The sequence below is a fragment of the Budorcas taxicolor genome, chromosome 7, assembly GCF_023091745.1.
Source record: "Budorcas taxicolor isolate Tak-1 chromosome 7, Takin1.1, whole genome shotgun sequence".
In the NCBI taxonomy this organism is placed as follows: Eukaryota; Metazoa; Chordata; class Mammalia; order Artiodactyla; family Bovidae; genus Budorcas; species Budorcas taxicolor.
This window is the reverse complement of record NC_068916.1, coordinates 15,904,245-15,923,576: the sequence shown is the minus strand read 5'-3', so window position 1 is coordinate 15,923,576 and position 19,332 is coordinate 15,904,245. Positions and strand designations below refer to the sequence as shown.

Sequence of the window (19,332 nt, the reverse complement as noted above, 5' to 3'; positions counted from 1 at the left end):
TGTTCTCAACTTTGTAGACCCTTCCACCTGGACCCATTTCCACAAGATGTCTGTGTGCCCTCTCCCTCATTTCCTCTTCTCAGCTGTCCCCTCTTCAGAGAGGCCCTCCCTGACCACCTGGTCTAAAATAATAGCATCGCCCACCCCCAGACTGTGAGAAGATGGGCAAGGAGTGTGCTGTTTCATTAAGGGTTTGCACCCGGCAGTGAGTATGTTCACCTCCATAAAAGCTTCCATTTGAGTAAGTGATTTTAAAAAGCTCCCCACCACACCCCCTGCCCAGCCTTCCCTGGTGGTACAGTGTAGAATGTGCCTGCCAGTGCAGGGGACACGGGTTCGATCCCTGGTCAGGGAACTGAGATCCCACATGCCCAAGATGCAGCTAAGCCCAAGGGCCACAGCTACGGAAGCCCGCACGCCCTAGAGCCCGTGCTCTGCAATAAGAGAGGCCACAGCAATAAGGAACCTGCATGCTGCAACTAGAGAGTAGCCCCTGCTCATCGCAACTAGAGAAAAGCCTGAGGAGCTACGAAGACCCAGCGCAGCCAAAAAAATTTAAAAAGAAGCTCCCCCACCCCTACTCTTTATCTCCATTTCTTACTTTCTTTTCCTTGTCATCTCCTTCTTGCTTATTACCTCTCATCCTGCACAGAAACTCATCAAAGGCAGAGCTTTGCTTGTTTTGTTCATTGTTTTATCCCTAATACCCAGGAGAGGGTTTGCACACAGCAAACAATGCTTAGTAAATGGAATTGAAATCAGTGAGCCAGGACTCGAATCCACATGAATTTGAAATGTTGGTGCTTAACCACTCACAAAGAAAGGGCATAATTGCCCAGATCCTCTTGGGCTGAGACAGTTGAGTTGGGGTCCCCTTCTCATTTTCATTCCAGCACTCCCCAAAAGACTCCCCAAAAAGGTGAAGAGAGGATTGGGGCACAGGCTGGGGTTATCCCAGGCCTTTCTACAGTTGCCGACTCCGTCGTCCAGCCTTGAGCTTTGCAAAAAGATGCTTTGTAGGAAAAGCATCTGGTTGAACAAGATAACTCTTTTTTTTTTTTTTAGTATTTAGTTATTTACTTAGTTGTGGTATGCTTGATTTCCTTGAGGCACGCGTGGTCTTTTAGTTGCTGCATGCAGGATCTAATTCCCTGATCAGAAATGGAACCTGGGCCCCCTGCATTAGGAGCACGGATTATTAGCCACTGGACCGCCAAGGAAGTCCCTATGGACTGTAGCCCACCAAGCTCCTCTGTCCATGGGATTTCCCAGGCAGGAATACTCAAGCGGGTTGCATTTCCTTCTCCAGGGGATCTTCCCCACGCAGAGACCGAAACTGTGACTCTTACATCTCCTGCACTGGCAGGTGGGTTCTTTACCACTAGCACCACCTGGGAAGCCAGGGAGTCCCTAAGAGACCTTTTTAAAAAAGTGGGCCAGATTGGCAAAAATCTTAACACCTGACAACGCACAATGCTGGGAGACATAGGGAACATCTTCGATAGGTATGGCAGTTGGTCCATAGCTTTCAAGATGATAAGTGTCCTTACCTTTTCTGGTGACTGATTTTACATGTGAGGTCAACTGGGCCAGGGGATGCCCAGATACTTGGTCAAATGTTATTCTGGGTGTGCCTATGAGGGTGTTTTTGGATGAGATTAAATTTGAATTTGCAGACTGAGTAAAACAGATTGCCCTCCTCAATACGGATGGACTTCATGCGATCAGTTGGAAGCTAGAATAGAACAAAACGTCTGATCTCCCCCTCCATCCAGTAAGAAGGAACTCTTCCTCCCCAACTGCCTTGAACTGGGACATGGTTCTTTTCCTGCCTTTGGACTGAAACATCAGCTTTTCTTGGGTCTCAAGGCTGCCAGTTCTCAGACAGAACTTATACTGTTGGCTCTCCAGATCCTCAGACCTTTGTTCTTGGACTTGAACTACATTATCTATTCTCCTGGGTCTCCAGCTTGCCAACTGCAGGTCTTTAGTCTATAGACACATAATAAATCTGTCTCTCTTCCTCCGTCTCTCTCATATACGTACATTGGGTTGACCAAGATGTTCATTCGGAGTTCTCGTATGAACTTTTTGGCCAACCCAATATATACACATATATATATATTTTTCTATTGGTTCTGCTTTTTTGGAAAGCCCTGACTATCTAATATATTTTCTGAGCCACCAAATCTCTTTTTTAGAATATTCTTAACAACGAATTTGTGTAGGTGTAAAGTAATTTTTTGCAGGGGCCTTTTAAAAACAAGTCACACTGTAGATCTGTCAACATGGAACAGGTGAGAGTCAAAGATGATGGCAGAATATGAGCACTTTGTTTCAGTAAAAGAAAGGCAGTATGGTGCTGTGGTTAAGAGTGGGGGCCTCTGGATCCATATTCCATGGGTTTGGGACACGCCCTGGTGGTTACTGGCTGTGTGACCTAGGACAGGAGTCTTAACCTCTCTGTGCCTCAGTTTCCTCCTCTGGAAAATGGGTATATTAATAGTGCCTGCTTCAGTAGTCCTGGTTGTTTTTAACTTTTTTTTGTTTTGTTTTTTGTTTGTTTTGCCACACTGCAAGACATATGGAACTTCTCCACCAGGGATCAAATCTGTGCCCCCTGCAGTGGAAGAGTGGAGTCCACTGGACCACCAGGGAAGCCCTGTTTTTAACTTTTTATTTGGAGATAAATTTAGGCTTACAGAAAAGTTGCAAAAAATAGCACAGAGAATTCCCAAATACCCTTCACCCTGCTGCCCTGGCTGTTAACATCTTACATAACCATAGTACATTTATCAAAACTAAGAAACTAACCTTGGCACAATACTATTAATAAACTACAGACTTGGTTTGGATTTCTCCAGTTTTTTTAACTCATGTTCTTCTTCTGTTTCAGAACCCAATCCAGGGTTCCTCATTGCATTTAGTTGTCATATCTTCTTAGACTCCTTTGCCTGTGATAGTCCCTCCGTCTTTCCTGACCTTGACTCTTTTGAAGAGTACTGGTCAGTAATTTTACAGCCTGTCTTTCAGTTTGGTTTTTCTTGATTAGACTGGAGATTTTGAATTCCTGGAAAGGATACCAGAAAAGTGATGTTCCCTTCCCATACCACGTGCTAATGATGTCACTATGACTCATTGCTGGTGATGTTAATGTTGGTCCCTTGGTTAAAGTGATGCCTGCCAGGATCCTCCACTTCGAAGCTGCTATTTTCTTCCAGTTATTTTGATAATTGCATGTTTAAGGGTCTACATAAGGGCTTCACACATATTATTGTGCTGTGTTTTCTTTAAATAACAAAATATATGTATAAATGCCTGTGTTTGAATCAACTACTTGTGGAAGGATAAATAAGGAGAGCCGCATCTGCCTCAGGAGGAAGAGAAACACAGAGGGCAGTTAAGGCTGTGACCACATTGGTGAGCCCACCACCGCCCGCCCCTTCGAGCCTTCTTCACCCACAGCGCAGTTGAGCAGAGCGAACTCCACCTACTCAGGGCTTGGCATGCCCAGCAGAGGGCAGTAGTACGCCCAGCGGCTGTCCACGTGGCTGTCAACGTGCTGGGGCGGGGTTGCGCAGTCCTGGACCGGCAGTTGATTGGCTGCAGCCCCTCTTAGGCTGGCCAATCACAGGAATCTTGGCGAGACAGATGTTTGGGGGCTGCAGAGTCGCTGAGGCATCCTAAGGATGGCTGCATCTTTCTGTCCCCCTGTCTGTGCCCTGCTTCATGGAGGCCAAAGGCTTGCAAAAGTAGCTTTATGGGAGCGGAGAGCTGTCCTCTCCGGGAGCCTCTGCTACTGCCAACCCCCCTTATTTTGTGCTATTTGGGTTGTTAGCTTAAAATCAGGGCTTTCTGGGAGCAGCCCAGGAGCCCCTCACACCACTCTGACCTTCTCATATTCCCCTGTTCATTCCAGCCAATCACAAAGGGCCTTTGCAGTTGCCCCTCGTACCCAGTGTGTGTGTGTGTGTGTGTGTGTGTGTGTGTGTGTGTGTGTACATGTGTGCGCATGGTCAATCATTTCTGACTCTTTGCACCCTCATAGACTGTAGCCCGGCAGACTCTTCTGTCCATGGGATTTCCTCAGCAAGTATACTGAAGTGGATTGTCATTTCCTCCTCCAGGAGATCTTCCCGACCCAGGGATAGAACCCGTATCTCATGTGTAGGCAGGCAGATTCTTTACCATTGAGCCATCTGGAAAGCCCCATGTTGAGTCCCCTGTAATAACAATAGCATAGGGAATCCTCTGGTGGTCCAGTGGTTAGGACTGGAGGTCCGAGCTTCCACTGCAGGGTGCATAGGTTTGATCCCTGGTAGGGGAACTAAGATCCACACACCAAGATGGTGCAGCAAAAAAAAAATTTTTTTAATACCCCCCAAAACCCCCGTATACATAAGGTTATTATACTTGGCCCATTTCAGGAGTGAGACAATCAAGGCACAGATGGAGTAAGCACTAGCCCAGACCCACGAAACTAGATTAACAGAGCCTGTCTCTACCTGAGCTTCCCAGGTGGCGCTAGTGGTAAAGAACCCGCCTGCCAATGCAGGTTGGACTTAAGACACACGGGTTTGATACTTGGGTCTGGAAGATCCCTGGGAGAAGGAAGTGGTAACCCCCTCCGGTATTCTTGCCTGGGAAATCCCAGGGACAGAAGAGCCTGGTGGGCTGGAATCCATAGGGTTCACAACTGAAGCGACTTGGCATGCACAAGCACATGCACAAGCACATGCACAAGCACATCTCCGTCACTAATGATAATGCTGACAACTCAGTGCCTGGCTCAAACATTTGTAGAACAAGTGAAGGAATCCACATCACTTCCACCTTTAATATTTCATTCCCACATTTCAGGTGGGAAAACTGGGGCCGCCCAGGTGTATTCACAAACACACACCTCCGCCCCTTACTCCCACCCCCACCCTCGACAAGTCCAGTCTCGCATTGCTCAGTCACTCCTTCCCCATGCAAACTCCTAAGTCCCCTGTGCTGTTGGCCTAAAGGTGGGGTCCGCCTCCTTACGAGGCGGGACCAAGGACTTTCCACCTTTCTATTGGCGTTTCTCCCTTTGGGGCGGGACCTCTCGAAACCGGCGGTCTTGATTTGCTGTCTCCCTGGCGGCCCGTGACCCGGAACATCTCTGGGCAACATGGCGGCGCCCAGCGGCAAGAGAGAACGGGCAGGGATTCCGCGGCCAGCCGCGTGAATAGGTAGGTTGCACGTGGGGAGGCAAGCGCGAACTTCTGGGCACCGGGGAGGCCCGTTCTGGGCTGGCAGTGTGGAAGGGAGGCTTCGGAGGACCCCGGTTTCCGGGCCAGGGCACCATGACCTTTCGGCGTACCGGGCCGGGTTGTGCCGGCAAAAGCCGCACTCAGCTTACCTATCTCTCCACGTCCCTAATTTCCAGTTTTGCATATGAGACAGCTGAGGCTCAGAGAGATTAGAGCCTTCTTTCACGGTCACGCTTCAAGTCGGCCGCTAGGCTGGATTTCGACCCCGGGTCTGTCGCTGTCACCCAAAGGAGTCAAAATCCTGGCAGCCAGCCTCAGAGCTGCTGTAGGTCCATCCTGCCTAGGGGTTCAGATTTTTATAAGTTTGGTGGAAATTTAGCTCTTCCTGATTCAGCTGACACTTGTTGGGTACCTACATTATACCAGGCACTGTCCCGGGTGCTGGAGACAGCAATAAGGCAGACACACACACACACACACACACACACACACACACTGGAGACAGCAATAAGGCAGACACACACACACACTGGAGACAGCAGTAAGGCAGACACACACACACACACTGGAGACAGCAATAAGGCAGACACACACACACGCACACACACACTGGAGACAGCAATAAGGCAGACACACACACACACTGGAGACAGCAAAAAGGCAGACACATACACACACACTGGAGACAGCAATAAGGCAGACACACACACACACTGGAGACAGCAATAAGGCAGACACACACACACTGGAGACAGCAATAAGGCAGACACACACACACACAGACGCACACACACACTGGAGACAGCAATAAGGCAGACACACACACACTGGAGACAGCAATAAGGCAGATACACACACACACACACACAATCTTCCCAGAGAGTCAGACATTGAACAAATCAGAAATAAGTGAAACATGTGATTTCAGATGCTAATAACTGCTTAAAATGCATTCATCAGGGTAATGGCAGAGACTGGTGAGCTGCCATCTATGGGGTCGCACAGAGTCGGACACGACTGAAGCGACTTAGCAGCAGCAGCAGCAGCAGCAGGGTAATGGGGCTTTAGATTGGGAGTGGGGTGGTGATCAGGAAAGGCTTCTTATTTGACTATAGACCTGAATGACCAGAGACTGATCTGGGGGAATAAATTTCTGAACAGAGAGAAAAGCAAGTTCAAAGGCTCTGAGATTAGAATAAAGCAAACTTATTTAAGAAACAAGTGTAGCTGGAGCTACCAGTAATAAGAAAAGAGTTTTGAGGGGCAGATTCTGATTTAATTTTGTGTGCTGTTTCAGTGATTTTAGGCAGAGAACACTAAAATTACTTTACATTTTAAAAAGCTCCCTCTGACCACTGCAGGGAGAAATGACTGGAGGCAGGTAAGGAAAGAAGTTGAGACTGGATAGGTGAAAAGAGATCAAGGACTGGAGTGGTGGCCTGCAGATGCAGAGAAATGGATGCATTTAAGATGAATTTGGAAGCAACAGGAGTAACTGATGAATTGGAGTGGGGAAGTGAGGGACACAGTGGACTCAGAATTCCCAGGTTTGTGATTTGAATGACTAGCAGTGGTGATGTCATTGGCTAAGATGAGGAGGGACACGTTTAAGCAGGGATATGATTTGGAGCAAAGTAAGTTTGAGATGGCTGGGGAAAATACCAAAGTGGCAGTTAGGTCAGGAGACTTGGGTTCAGGACTGGTGATAAACATTTAGGAGCATCAGCACATCATCATTTCTAAGACTTAAACACACAGAGGAGAAACCTGGAGTTTTGTTAAAATGCAGATTCTGACTCAGTAGGTCTGGATTAAGGCTGAGATCTGGCATTTCTAATAAGCTCCCAGATGATAATACAAATGCAGCTGGTCCCATAGATACTCTTTGAATAGCAAAGGTTTACAATAAGGTCTTAATCTCAGGTGCGTGTTAGAGTCATTGTGGTGCTTTAAAATGCTAATACCTGGGCCCTACCTCTATATATTTTGATTCAGTATATCTGGGGTATGGCCTGGGCATGGGAATTTTTTAAAGCTCCCAAGATAATTCTAATATGAACAAAGTTAAAAAACCATTAGCGCTGCCTACAGGAATACAGAGAGGAGAGGAACACCTCTTTTGGTAGTTGAATGATGTCTTAGGGTAGCAGACAGATAAATTCAGAATGTGGGATTCTTCACAGCCTTATTACTCAGAATTCGGTCTTCAGACCAGCAGCAATCAGCATCACTTGGATGTTTGTTAGATGTACAGTTTCTGGTTCCACTGGACCTGCTGAATCAGGATCTGCATTTTAATAAGATCCTCAGTGATTCATCTGCACATTCAAGTTTGCAAACATTGCAAACTTTAGAGAAAGAAGCAGGGCTTGCTGACTGGCTAAAAAAACAGGCCTGGGTGCTAGGAAGAAAATCAAGAGTGTCAACATGGGAGGAGGGCCTCACCCATGCGAGATAATTCTGAGAAATTGAGCAAAATGAGGCCAAAGAAATAATCACTGGCTTTGTTAAATGGAGAACACACAAGGGGTCTTTACAGGAGTGGTGTCAGTGGAGTGACTGGGGCAGCAGCCAAGTAGGAAAGAGTGAGAAGGGAGTGTAATATGCAGACACCTCTTGGGAGAAGCCGTGCTATAAATGGAACAGAGATGTGGAGCAGAGGCGGAAGGAGATGCTAGAGAAAGTTTAAATGGTGGTAAGAGTGAGCCAAATACTTCCCAGCTCATTTTATGAGGCCAGCATCACCCTGATAACAAAGCAAACAGATATGACATGAAATGAAAACTCTAGCCCAGGTTCTCTTATGAATATGGATACAAAAGTCCTCAACAAAATACTTGCAACCCAATCTAGCAGCAAATAAAGAGAAATACAGCCTGACCAAATGGAATTTATCAGAGAAATGCAATGAGTTTAACAGTTGAAAATTAATGTAATACATGATATTAATAGACTAAAGGACAAAATTCACATGAGTTCAATAGATGCAAAAAAAAAATCATTTGACAAAATATAATGAATGCCCTTTTTGATAAAAATACTCAGCATCTAGTAATAGAAAGGAATGTCCTCAACCCAATAGGTCATCTGTGGACAATCCTATGGCTGACATCATAGTTCATGACAAAAGACTGGATGCTTTCCCCCTAAGATCAGGAACAAGACAAGGATGTGCACTCCGGCCACTTCTATTCACCTTTGCACTGGAGGTTCGGCAAGGACACCTGGGCAAAAAAGAGAAATAAAATGCATCCGGATTAGAAAAGAAGATGTAAAGCTATCTCTATTTGCAGATAACATGATCTTGGATGTAGAAAATCCTAGGGAATCCAATTAAAAATATGTATATATTATTAGGACTAATGCACGTTCAGCAAGGTTGCAAGACACAGGATCAACATATAAAACATAAACTGTGTTTCTATACACTAGCAATGAACAATGTGAAAATGAAACTTCACAATAGCTTCATAAAGAATAAGATACAAATAAACTTAATAAAAGAAGTAAAGGGCTTCTACACTGAAAACTGTAAAATACTTTTAAGAGAAATTAAAGAAGATCTAAATAAATGGAGGGCTTCCCTGGTGGCTCAATGGTAAAGAATCCGCCTGCTAATGCAAGAGATGCAGGTTCCATCCCTGGGTCAGGAAGAGCTCCTGTCGAAGGAAACCCACTCCGGTATTCTTGCCTGGGAAATCCCATGGTCAGAGGAGCCTGGCAGACTGCAGTCTATGGGGTCTCAGAGGAGTCGATCACGACTTAGTGACCAAACCAACAACAACAAATAAATGGAAAGGTATCCCATGTTCATGGATCAAAAATCTTAATATTCAGTCAGTTCAGTTGTTTAGTGTGTCCCACTCTTTATTTCCCAAATTGATCTACAGATTCAACACAATCCCTATCAGAATCTGAGCTTTTTTTTAATCCAGAAATTGACTGCTGATTCTTAAATATATATGTAATAGTGAAGGATCCAGAATAGCCGAATAATATTGTAAAAGAGGAACAAAGTTGTAGGACTTAATACTTCGCAATTTCAAAACTTACAAACCTACAATAAATCACAGCAATGTGTTACTACTCAACATATAGATCAACAGGACAAGGATTGAGAGCCCAGAAGTAAACCCTTACATTTACGGTCGGTTCATTTTCAACAGGAGTTAACAGGGAGAAAAAAAATAGCCTCTTCAACAAATAGTATTAGGACAAGTGGATATCCATATGAAGTGAACCCCTTCCTCACACCAGCCATTTAGAAAGATTAATTCAAAGTGGATCAAAGATTTAAATGTAAGAACTAAAACTCCTAGAAGAAAACAGAGGAGTAAATCTTTATGACCTTGAACCAGGCAATGGTTTTTTATGACCTTGAACCAGGCAATGGTTTTTTTGGATACAACATCAAAAGCACAGCTATAAAAGAAAACCAGAAAACTGGACTTTGTCGGAATTAAAACTTTGTGCTGCTGGAGAAGGAAAGGGCAACCCACTTCAGTAGTCCTGCCTGGGAAATCCCATGAACCATGGAGCCTGGTGGGCTATAGTGTATGAAGTCGCGAAGAGTCAGACACTTAATGAGCACACACACACACAATATTAATAACAACTAACACTCAAAAAACATTTCCTAAGAGCCTTTCCTGTTCTAAACCTCTTATTTAAACAACAACAACAACAAATTGTGCTGCAAGTAATAACATGAAAGCGACAACTCAAAGAATGGGAGAAAGTAGTTGTGAACCATAAAGGTCTAAGCGACTGAATGGAACTGACCCAGAATATGAACAACTCAATAAAACCACTCAATAGTAAAAAAAAGATAAATTACCTAATTTTCAAATGGAGAAAGAATCTAAATAGACATTTCTCTGAAAAAGATACACAACAGATAGTAAGCCCATGAAAAGATGCTCAACCATTACTAGTTTTTAGAGAAATGCAAATCGAAACCACAATGAGATGCCCACTTCACACCCACTAGGATGATGTCTATAATCAAAAAGGCCGACAGCAACAAGTATTGGCAAGAAGGCAGAGAAACTGGAACCCTTATACATTGCCGGTTGGGATACACTGCTGGTGGGGATGTAAAGTGGTGCAGCCGCTTTGGAAGACACTTTGGCAGTCCCTCAAATGATTAAACATAGAGTTACCATATGTCTAGGCAACTTGATTCTAAGTATATACCCAAGAGAAGTATAAATATGTGTTCACACGAAAACTACACAAGTGTTCATAGCAGCAACAGTCATAATAGTCAAAAAGTGGAAAGAAGCCCAAATGTTAATCAGTTGATGAATGGGTAAATAAAATGTGGTTAAATCCATATCGTGAACATATTTTTTTGGCAGTTGAAAGGAAGTCTGTTAGATGTTACAACGTGGATAAACCTTGAAAACATGTTAAGTGAAAGAAGCCAGTCACAAAAGGGCACATATTATATATGATTCCAATAATACGAAATTCTCCAGGCAAAAATACTGGAGTGGGTAGCCATTACCTTCTCCAGGGGGTCTTCCTGACCCAGAAATTGAACCAGGCCTCCTGCATTGCAGGCAGATTCTTTACATTTAGGTTACAAGGGAAGCTCCATGAAATTTCCAGAGGACACAGTAGATTAGGGGTTGCCTAGGGTTGACTGATGACTGCTAATGGATATAAGGTTCTTTTTTGGGCTGAGGGGGCATCTGCGGCACTGCCCTCACAGGAGCTCCCTTCTCTCAGGTAACTGCTAATGGATATAAGGTTCTTTTTGGTGGGGAGCAGTGACAAGCATGTTCGAAAATTGGATTTAGTGACGGCTGCACAATTCTGTGAATATACAGTCGACCCTCGAACAATGTAGTGGTTAGGGGTGCCAACCCTCTGCACAGGTAAAAATCCAAATATAACTTTACAGTTGGCCCTTCATAGCCATGGTTCCACATCCTTAGATTGAGCCAACCACAGGTCACACTATACTGTAGTATGTATATATTGAAAAAAAAATCAGGGACATCCCTGGTGATCCAACGGGTAAGACTCTGCTCCCAAAGCAGGGTGCCCAGATTCAGTCCCTGGTTGGGGAATTAGATCCTGCATGCCACAGCTAAGATTCAGCACAGCCTATATATATATTAAAGTCTTTATTGAATTTGTTATGGTATATTTCTGTTTTTATGTTTTTGGTTTTTTGGCCATCAGACTCCTGGAATCTTAGGCATGTGGTATCTTAGATCCCCAACTAGGGATCAAACCTGCACCCTCTGAATTGGAAGGTGAAATCTTAACCACTGGACTGCCAGGGAAGTCCCACATAAATAAATATGAAAAAGAAACAAGTCAGCCTATAAATGGACCCATGCAGTTCAACCCAGTGTTGTTCAAGGGTCAACTACTGAAACCACATTTAGTTTTATACTAAGGGTCAACTCTATGGCATGCAAATAAAGGTATTAAAACAGAATGACCCGGCAGGGAGGGGAACCAATGCAGAAGCAAATTCCTCCAGACAGTAAAGGATCTGGTCCAGCAGAACAGGGACCCCGATTGTAATCATCACTCCTGCTCCACTCTGTGGGTGAAGAGACCCGTGGAGCCAGTGCGTTAGCCACGCCGTCAGGGACATGGCCTCTGCCCAGGAGAGAGGTCTCATCGCCTTCAGAAGGTGGGCTGCCAGACTGATGCTGTCTCTTTTCTCTTGCCAGGTGGTTGTCCAACAGGCAAAGGCATGAGCTGGGCCCAAGCCATCCTGCTGGCCCGGGGCCTCTCTCGGGGCTGGGGGGGCATCTGCAGCACTGCCCTCACAGGAGCCCCCTTCTCTCAGGTAACTGCTAGTCTTGGGGGGGGCAGGAGGAGGAAAAGGCAGGCAGGCCTGGGATCTGCTCCCAAGTCCTCACTATGCACCCAGTGAAGCCAGCTTGGAGAGCAGAGCTGGGAGGGAAGGAGGTGGGGGTGTTTGCTGAGGACTGGGTCTGGGCTGGTCTGTCTGCTCTGAGCGCTAGTTGAATGTCTGTTACTCATTGTGCTTAGTCACTCAGCTGTACCCAACTCTTTGGGACCCCACTGACTATAGCCTGCCAGGCTCCTCTGTCCATGGGACTCTCCAGGCAAGAATACTAGAGTGGGTTGCCATCCCCTCCTCCAGGGGTCTTCCCAACCCAGGGATCAAACCTGGGTCTCCTGCATTGCAAGCAGATTCTTTATCCTCTGAGCCACCAGGGAAGCCCAAGAATACTGGAGTGGGTAGCCTGTGCCTTCTCCAAGGGATCTTCCTGACCCAGAGAACAAACCGGGTTGTCCTGCATTGCAGGTAGATTCTTTACCAACTGAGCTATCCAGGAAGCCCCTCTTACTCATTATTATTATTGTTTTTTTTTTGTCTGTACCACATGGCTTGCAGGATCTCAGTTCCTGTCCAGAGACTGAACCGGGGCCCCAGTAGTGACAGTGCTGAATCCTAACCACTATTCCACCAGGGAGCTCCCGTGTCTCTCACTCATTTTAAGAAGTGTTGATGGACTTCCCTGCTGGTCCAGTGGTGAAGAATCTGCCTTACAATGCAGGGGATGTGGGTTCCATCCTTGCACTGGGAAGATTCCACATGCCCCAGGGCAACTAAGCTGGCACGCCACTAGAGAGTTAGTGGGCCACAATGAAAGATCCTGCATGCTTCAACTAAGACCTGACGCAGCCAAATAAATCCATGCATATTTTTTAAAAAGCGTTGGTGTCCCCATGGGTGAGGGTCTTAAATTCAAAATTAAGAAGGTCTGAGGTGAGTGGATTTGGGTGGTGACTCTGGTTAACTCCTACATTTACTTGTAAAGATGTGAGCAGAAAATCGAATTTCCTTCCCTTACCCTAAGTGATCATGACCATAAATTACAACAAGGATGATGATGATGGTGACAGTATTAATAGCTCCCTTACTGAACACTTCTGGTGGCCCAGACCCTGAGTTATGCATTTCATTTGCATCATCTCATTTGTAGTGTCTCCCCTTCTTTGGGGCATTCTAGAATTTGCTTTTCTGCTTTTTGCCCTATGCTCATATCACCTGTAGTAGTGCCTCAGTTCAGTTCAGTTCAGTCGCTTAGTCGTGTCCAACTCTTTGCGACCCCATGAATCGCAGCACGCCAGGCCTCCCTGTCCATCACCAACTCCCAGAGTTCACTCAGACTCAACGTCCATCGAGTCCGTGATGCCATCCAGCCATCTCATCCTCTGTCGCCCCCTTCTCCTCCTGCCTCCAATCCCTCCCAGCATCAGAGTCTTTTCCAATGAGTCAACTCTTCTCATGAGGTGGCCAAAGTACTGGAGTTTCAGCTTTAGCATCATTCCTTCCAAAGAAATCCCAGGGATGATCTCCTTCAGAATGGACTGGTTGGATCTCCTTGCAGTCCAAGGGACTCTCAAGAGTCTTCTCCAGCACCACAGTTCGAAAGCATCAGTTCTTCGGCGCTCAGCCTTCTTCACAGTTCAACTCTCACATCCATACATGACCACAGGAAAAACCATAGCCTTGACTAGACGGACCTTAGTTGGCAAAGTAATGTCTCTGCTTTTGAATATGCTATCTAGGTTAGTCATAACTTTTCTTCCAAGGAGTAAGCGTCTTTTAATTTCATGGCTGCAGTCACCATCTGCAGTGATTTTGGAGCCCCCAAAAATAAAGTCTGACACTGTTTCCACTGTTTCCCCATCTATTTCCCATGAAGTGATGGGACCAGATGCCATGATCTTCGTTTTCTGAATGTTGAGCTTTAAGCCAACTTTTTCACTCTCCACTTTCACTTTCATCAAGAGGCTTTTTAGTTCCTCTTCACTTTCTGCCATAAGGATGGTGTCATCTGCATATCTGAGGTTATTGATATTTCTCCTGGCAATCTTGATTCCAGCTTGTGCTTCTTCCAGCCCAACGTTTCTCATGATGTACTCTGCATAGAAGTTAAATAAGCAGGGTGACAATATACAGCCTTGATGTACTCCTTTTCCTATTTGAAACCAGTCTATTGTTCCATGTCCAGTTCTAACTGTTGCTTCCTGACCTGCATATAGGTTTCTCAAGAGGCAGGTCAGGTGGTCTGGTATTCCCATCTCTTTCAGAATTTTCCACAGTTTATTGTGATCCACACAGTCAAAGGCTTTGGCATAGTCAATAAAGCAGAAATAGATGTTTTTCTGGAACTCTCTTGCTTTTTCCATGATCCAGCAGATGTTGGCAATTTGATCTCTGGTTCCTCTGCCTTTTCTAAAACCAGCTTGAACATCTGGGAGTTCACGGTTCACGTATTGCTGAAGCCTGGCTTGGAGAATTTTGAGCATTACTCTACTAGCATGTGAGATGAGTGCAATTGTGCGGTAGTTTGAGCATTCTTTGGCATTGCCTTTCTTTGGGATTGGAATGAAAACGGACCTTTTCCAGTCCTGTGGCCACTGCTGAGTTTTCCAAATTTGCTGGCATATTGAGTGCTGCACTTTCACAGCATCATGGAATTCCATCACCTCCACTAGCTTTGTTCATAGTGATGCTTTCTAAGGCCCACTTGACTTCACATTCCAGAATACCTGGCTCTAGATGAGTGATCACACCATTGTGATTAGGTTGTGAAGATCTTTTTTGTACAGTTCTTCTGTGTATTCTTGCCACCTCTTCTTAATATCTTCTGCTTCTGTTAGGTCCATACCATTTCTGTCCTTTATCGAGCCCATCTTTGCATGAAATGTTCCCTTGGTATCTCTAATTTTCTTGAAGAGATCTCTAGTCTTTCCCATTCTGTTCTTTTCCTCTATTTCTTTGCATTGATCGCTAAAGATGACTTTCTTATCTCTTCTTGCCTACACTTTCACTTTACCCGAATGCTTTTTTTTTTTAATCTCACCTAAGCAGGATATTGGGATGGTTATTGGGTGCAGTAGGACTGAGGGCTCCAGTCTCAGCTCTGCTGCTTTGCAACTTCATAACACCAGGTATCTTGTGTCATCTCCTTGGGCCTCAGTTTCCTCTTCTGTAAAATGGGTACACAAAGAGGCACTCCTTTGATGGACAGTTGGAAAGATTAAATGAGCCTCACTCTCAGAAATGCTCCACAATGCCTGGAATAGAAGACTATTCCATAAGGGACTTCCCTGGAGGTCTAGTGATTAGGACTCACGTACTGCCAGGGCCCAGGTTCTATCCCTGGTTGGGTAATTAGTTCCCTCAAGCCATACAGCACAACCGAAAAAAAAATAAAAGGACATTTGTTGACTGCAAGGGAGCTGAGACAAGAAGGCCGAGCCTCCTCTTGTTCCACTTTAGCTGGGATTATAGGTGGTGGGCAACTCAACTACATGTGTCTGCAAATGGCCAGAAAACACCTTGAGTATTAGCTTTTGAATTACAAATTACAAATGAATTTTAGCAAGTAGGCAAATTCTCAAACATGGAATCTGCAAATAGTGAGGACCAAATATATATATCAGCCTTTTTTTTAAAAAACACAAATGGGATGCTACTGTACACACCGTATCACACTTTCCTTTTTTTCATTTAATGATATACTTTGGAGCTCACTCCTGATCACAGGACACCTCCTCCATGTGTCTTATAGCAGTGGGTGCCCCTTGTCCAGGCTCATGGCCACTTTCTTAATTTTTTCCTTGCTGATGCACATTTGGTCCATTTCCACTGATGCAGCGGATGCACAAATGTCATCTGAGGCAGATATGTTTAGAGCAGTCGGATTTAAATACCGGATGCAAGATTGCTGTGTCAGAGGGCGTTTGTTCATCACCGTGGTGAACAGTGCCTCCACTGGGATATTACCATAGCTGTCTGGCTATGGTAACTGGTAACTTTGTGATGGCGCCTGGTCGTAGGTCTGTAACCAGGGCACCACAGTTCTTCGGAGGCCATTAGGGATGCCCGCTGGCACCTTTCCTAGCAAAGAGCTGGCCAGGCAGTCCCCCAGGGGCACCAGGAGGTGCCAGGTTCCAGCGGTGGTTCTCCATCCGCAGGTACCGCCCCAGGCCCCACGGGGCCTCCACTGCAGTGCAGCCGCCCACAGCCCTGACTCGTCGCTGGTCCCACGCCCACCCGAGCCCCCCAGGCGGCCAGTTAAGGCCCTGGCAGTCCACGAGGAGCTGTTCAGGCCCGCGCTGGATGGGGCACGAGACAAGGCGAACTTCGTGCGGGCGGTGCAGAACTTTGCCGAGTACAACGTGCACAAGCGCGGCCACGTGGACTTCATCTACCTGGCCCTGCGCAAGATGCGCGAGTACGGCGTCGAGCGGGACCTGTCTGTCTACAACCTGCTCCTTGACGTCTTCCCCAAGGAGGTCTTCCGGCCTCGCAACATCTTCCACAGCATCTTCCTCCACTACCCACGGCAGCAGGAGTGCGGGATTGCCGTCCTGGAGCAGATGGAGAACCATGGTGAGGCCCGCAGGCTGGAGTGGGCCCAGGGGCTGCCTCTCTCTCCCATGTCCCGGCCCTCTACCCACTCTGTGGTTCCTCGGCTCTGACCTCTCTGTCTCTCAGTCTGGAGTCCACCTCTCCCCACCCATCCCCCATCACTCAGTCATCTCTCTCTCCCATCATCCCTTCCCTCTTCTTCTCCCTCCCTGAGGCTCTGCCTGCATCTGCCTGGCACAGGGGTGATGCCCAACAAGGAGACGGAGTTCCTGCTCTTGCAGATATTCGGCCGCAAAAGCTACCCCATGCTCAAGCTGGTGCGCATGAAGCTGTGGTTCACCCGCTTCAAGAATATCAACCCTTTTCCCGTGCCCTGGGACCTGCCCCAGGACCCCGTGGACCTGGCCAGTTTGGCCCTACGGCACATGGAGCCTGACCTCAGTGCCAGGGTCACCACCTACCAGGTAGTCACCCCTGGCCAAACCCTCAGCCACCTCCCCAGGGCCAGGCCCCCTTCAGGAACTGGAGTGATTCTGGAAGACAGGCCCTGATTCCCTGGTGGAGCCTTCTCTAGATTCCAGGGCCCTTGGCTGGGACCTCTGTTCCTACCCCACCTCCCCACACTCACTGTACCTTGGGCATGGTCTTCCTGTTCCTTGAGCAGTCTGTGGCAGCTCCCTTCTCAGTGACGCAGCCAAGGTCATGCAGACGGTGGCAGAGGCAGGATTTTCACACAGGTGGGCTGCAGGGTTCCCTCCCCATGAGCATCTCCAGGATCAGTGGCTTTGATCAATCTGATAGAAGCAAGAAGGTGGTGGTCTTGAGTGATGTGTGGGAGGCCCAGTATTTAGGCCTCAGAGGGGCCCTAAATTTCACTAGAACCCTCCTTCCCCATTTCTCTCTCCCCTGCCCCCCCATAGGGGTTGTGGGGGCCACAAGTGTCCACCCTGCTTTCCTTACAGATGCCTTTGCCAAAAGACTCCCCCGACGCAATGGATCCTACAGAGACCCACATCGTAGGTAAGGTCCCACGAAGGGAGGGCGTGCCGCATCCTCACTGAGCCTGCTGGGAGGGCTCTCTGGGCCCTGGGGCACAGCCCCTGAGCCAGAACTACCCCCCATCCCCACCCCATGTGTGTGTGTCTCCACACCAGGGATCCAGAGTCCTGAGCAGCAGAGTGCCCTGGCCCGCCATGACCCAGCCCGCCCAGTCTTCGTTGAGGGCCCCTTCTCCCTGTGGCTTCGAGACAAATGTGTCTATTACCACATCCTCAGAGCTGACTTGCTGCCTCCCGAGGAGCGGGTGAGGGCCCAAAGTGGAAGTCAGGGCAGTGGGAACAGTGAGTTGGCTCAGAGGTGTGGAGGGGGATGAGGGGATGGGGGGACAGGAGGGCAGGGACCAGGGAAGAGGCCACAGGTGGCTTCAAGATCCGGGGCCTCTGACTTTGCCTGCACCACCTCCCTGGGGTAGGAAGTGGAGGAGATTCCAGAGGAGTGGAACCTCTACTACCCGATGCAGCTAGACCTGGCCTACGGGAGGAGCAGCTGGGATGACTACGAGTTTAACATTGATGAAGGTAAAAACCAGGACAGGTCGGATTCTGAACACTGCATGGAACGAGGTTCCGCCTCTGGAGTGGAGGGCTGAGAGCCAGGCCAAGACCTAGTCCAGTTACGACTCACCCTCACAGACCCAGCAGAGGCCCAGGTACACACACACACACACACCTCACAGACCCAGCAGAGGCCCAGGTACACACACACACACACACACCCTCACAGACCAGGTACACACACACACACACACACCCTCACAGACCCAGCAGAGGCCCAGGTATGTACACAGACACACACACAGACACACAGACACACACACGAAGGCTCTAGCCCTGTCAGCCCTCTGTCACTTCCTCCTTCAAACTCTGTGGAACATCCCTGTGCTGGCTACTGGGCATGACCAGGACGGGTCCAGTCCATCCCCTCAGGTTAGTGGTGGAACAGACACGTTACATTCTTGGGGTCCCCAGGAGGAGGTACACAACTCAGTCTCTGGTGGGGGTCAGGAGGATTTCCAGTGGAACCATGAAGAATCAGGAGGCATCACCCAGGTGATGTGTGGAATGGGCAGGCTAGGTGGAGGGGATTGTGTGTGCAAAGGCTTGGACATACACAAAAGGCAAAGGGAGCTTAAAGAGTGTGGGCGTGAGGGGGCTGAACAAACTGAGGGCCTGTCTCTCCCAACAGTGGAGGAAGGGCCTGTCTTTGCCATATGTGTGGCGGGTGCCCATGACCAGGCCACGCTGGCCAAGTGGATCCAGGGCCTTCAGGAGACCAACCCAGCCCTGGCCCGGATCCCGGTGGTCTTCCGCTTGTCAGGGTCCTCCGGGGAGCTCCTGGCATCCTCAGACCTGGAGGAGCCGCCCCCACCCCCACCTGAAGGCCAGGAAGAAGACGACACTCAGCAGCGACAACAGCAGGGCCAGAGCTGACCCTGGGCGGTCATGAGAGCATAGTCCGCGGACTGGTGTGGAGGCATGAGATCACCTATGCGTGTAGAGCAAATAAAAGTCTTCCTGCTTGGGGCTGCCTTGCCTTCTCTCTGGCAGTGTGGTGTCCCTGCCCCTTAATGCTTGATGTCATGCCTTTTCAAGGGCTTCCCCGAACTGAGAGCTCCCTAGTCATCCCTGCAATGCATTCAGGATAAAGGTA

The 19,332-nt window shown here is 47.6% G+C and overlaps 1 protein-coding gene across 1 annotated transcript; it reads left to right on the top strand.

Annotated features, from left to right (window-relative positions):
- Positions 1-5,134: 5,134 nt before the first annotated feature.
- ECSIT (ECSIT signaling integrator) lies at positions 5,135-19,221 on the top strand. The gene is made up of 8 exons (XM_052642646.1): positions 5,135-5,216; positions 11,933-12,051; positions 16,227-16,644; positions 16,864-17,087; positions 17,586-17,643; positions 17,778-17,926; positions 18,095-18,200; positions 18,868-19,221. The coding sequence occupies exons 2-8, from the start codon at positions 11,956-11,958 to the stop codon at positions 19,110-19,112; spliced, it is 1,296 nt and encodes a 431-aa protein (XP_052498606.1). The 5' UTR covers positions 5,135-5,216; positions 11,933-11,955; the 3' UTR covers positions 19,113-19,221.
- The last annotated feature ends 111 nt before the right edge of the window (positions 19,222-19,332 follow it).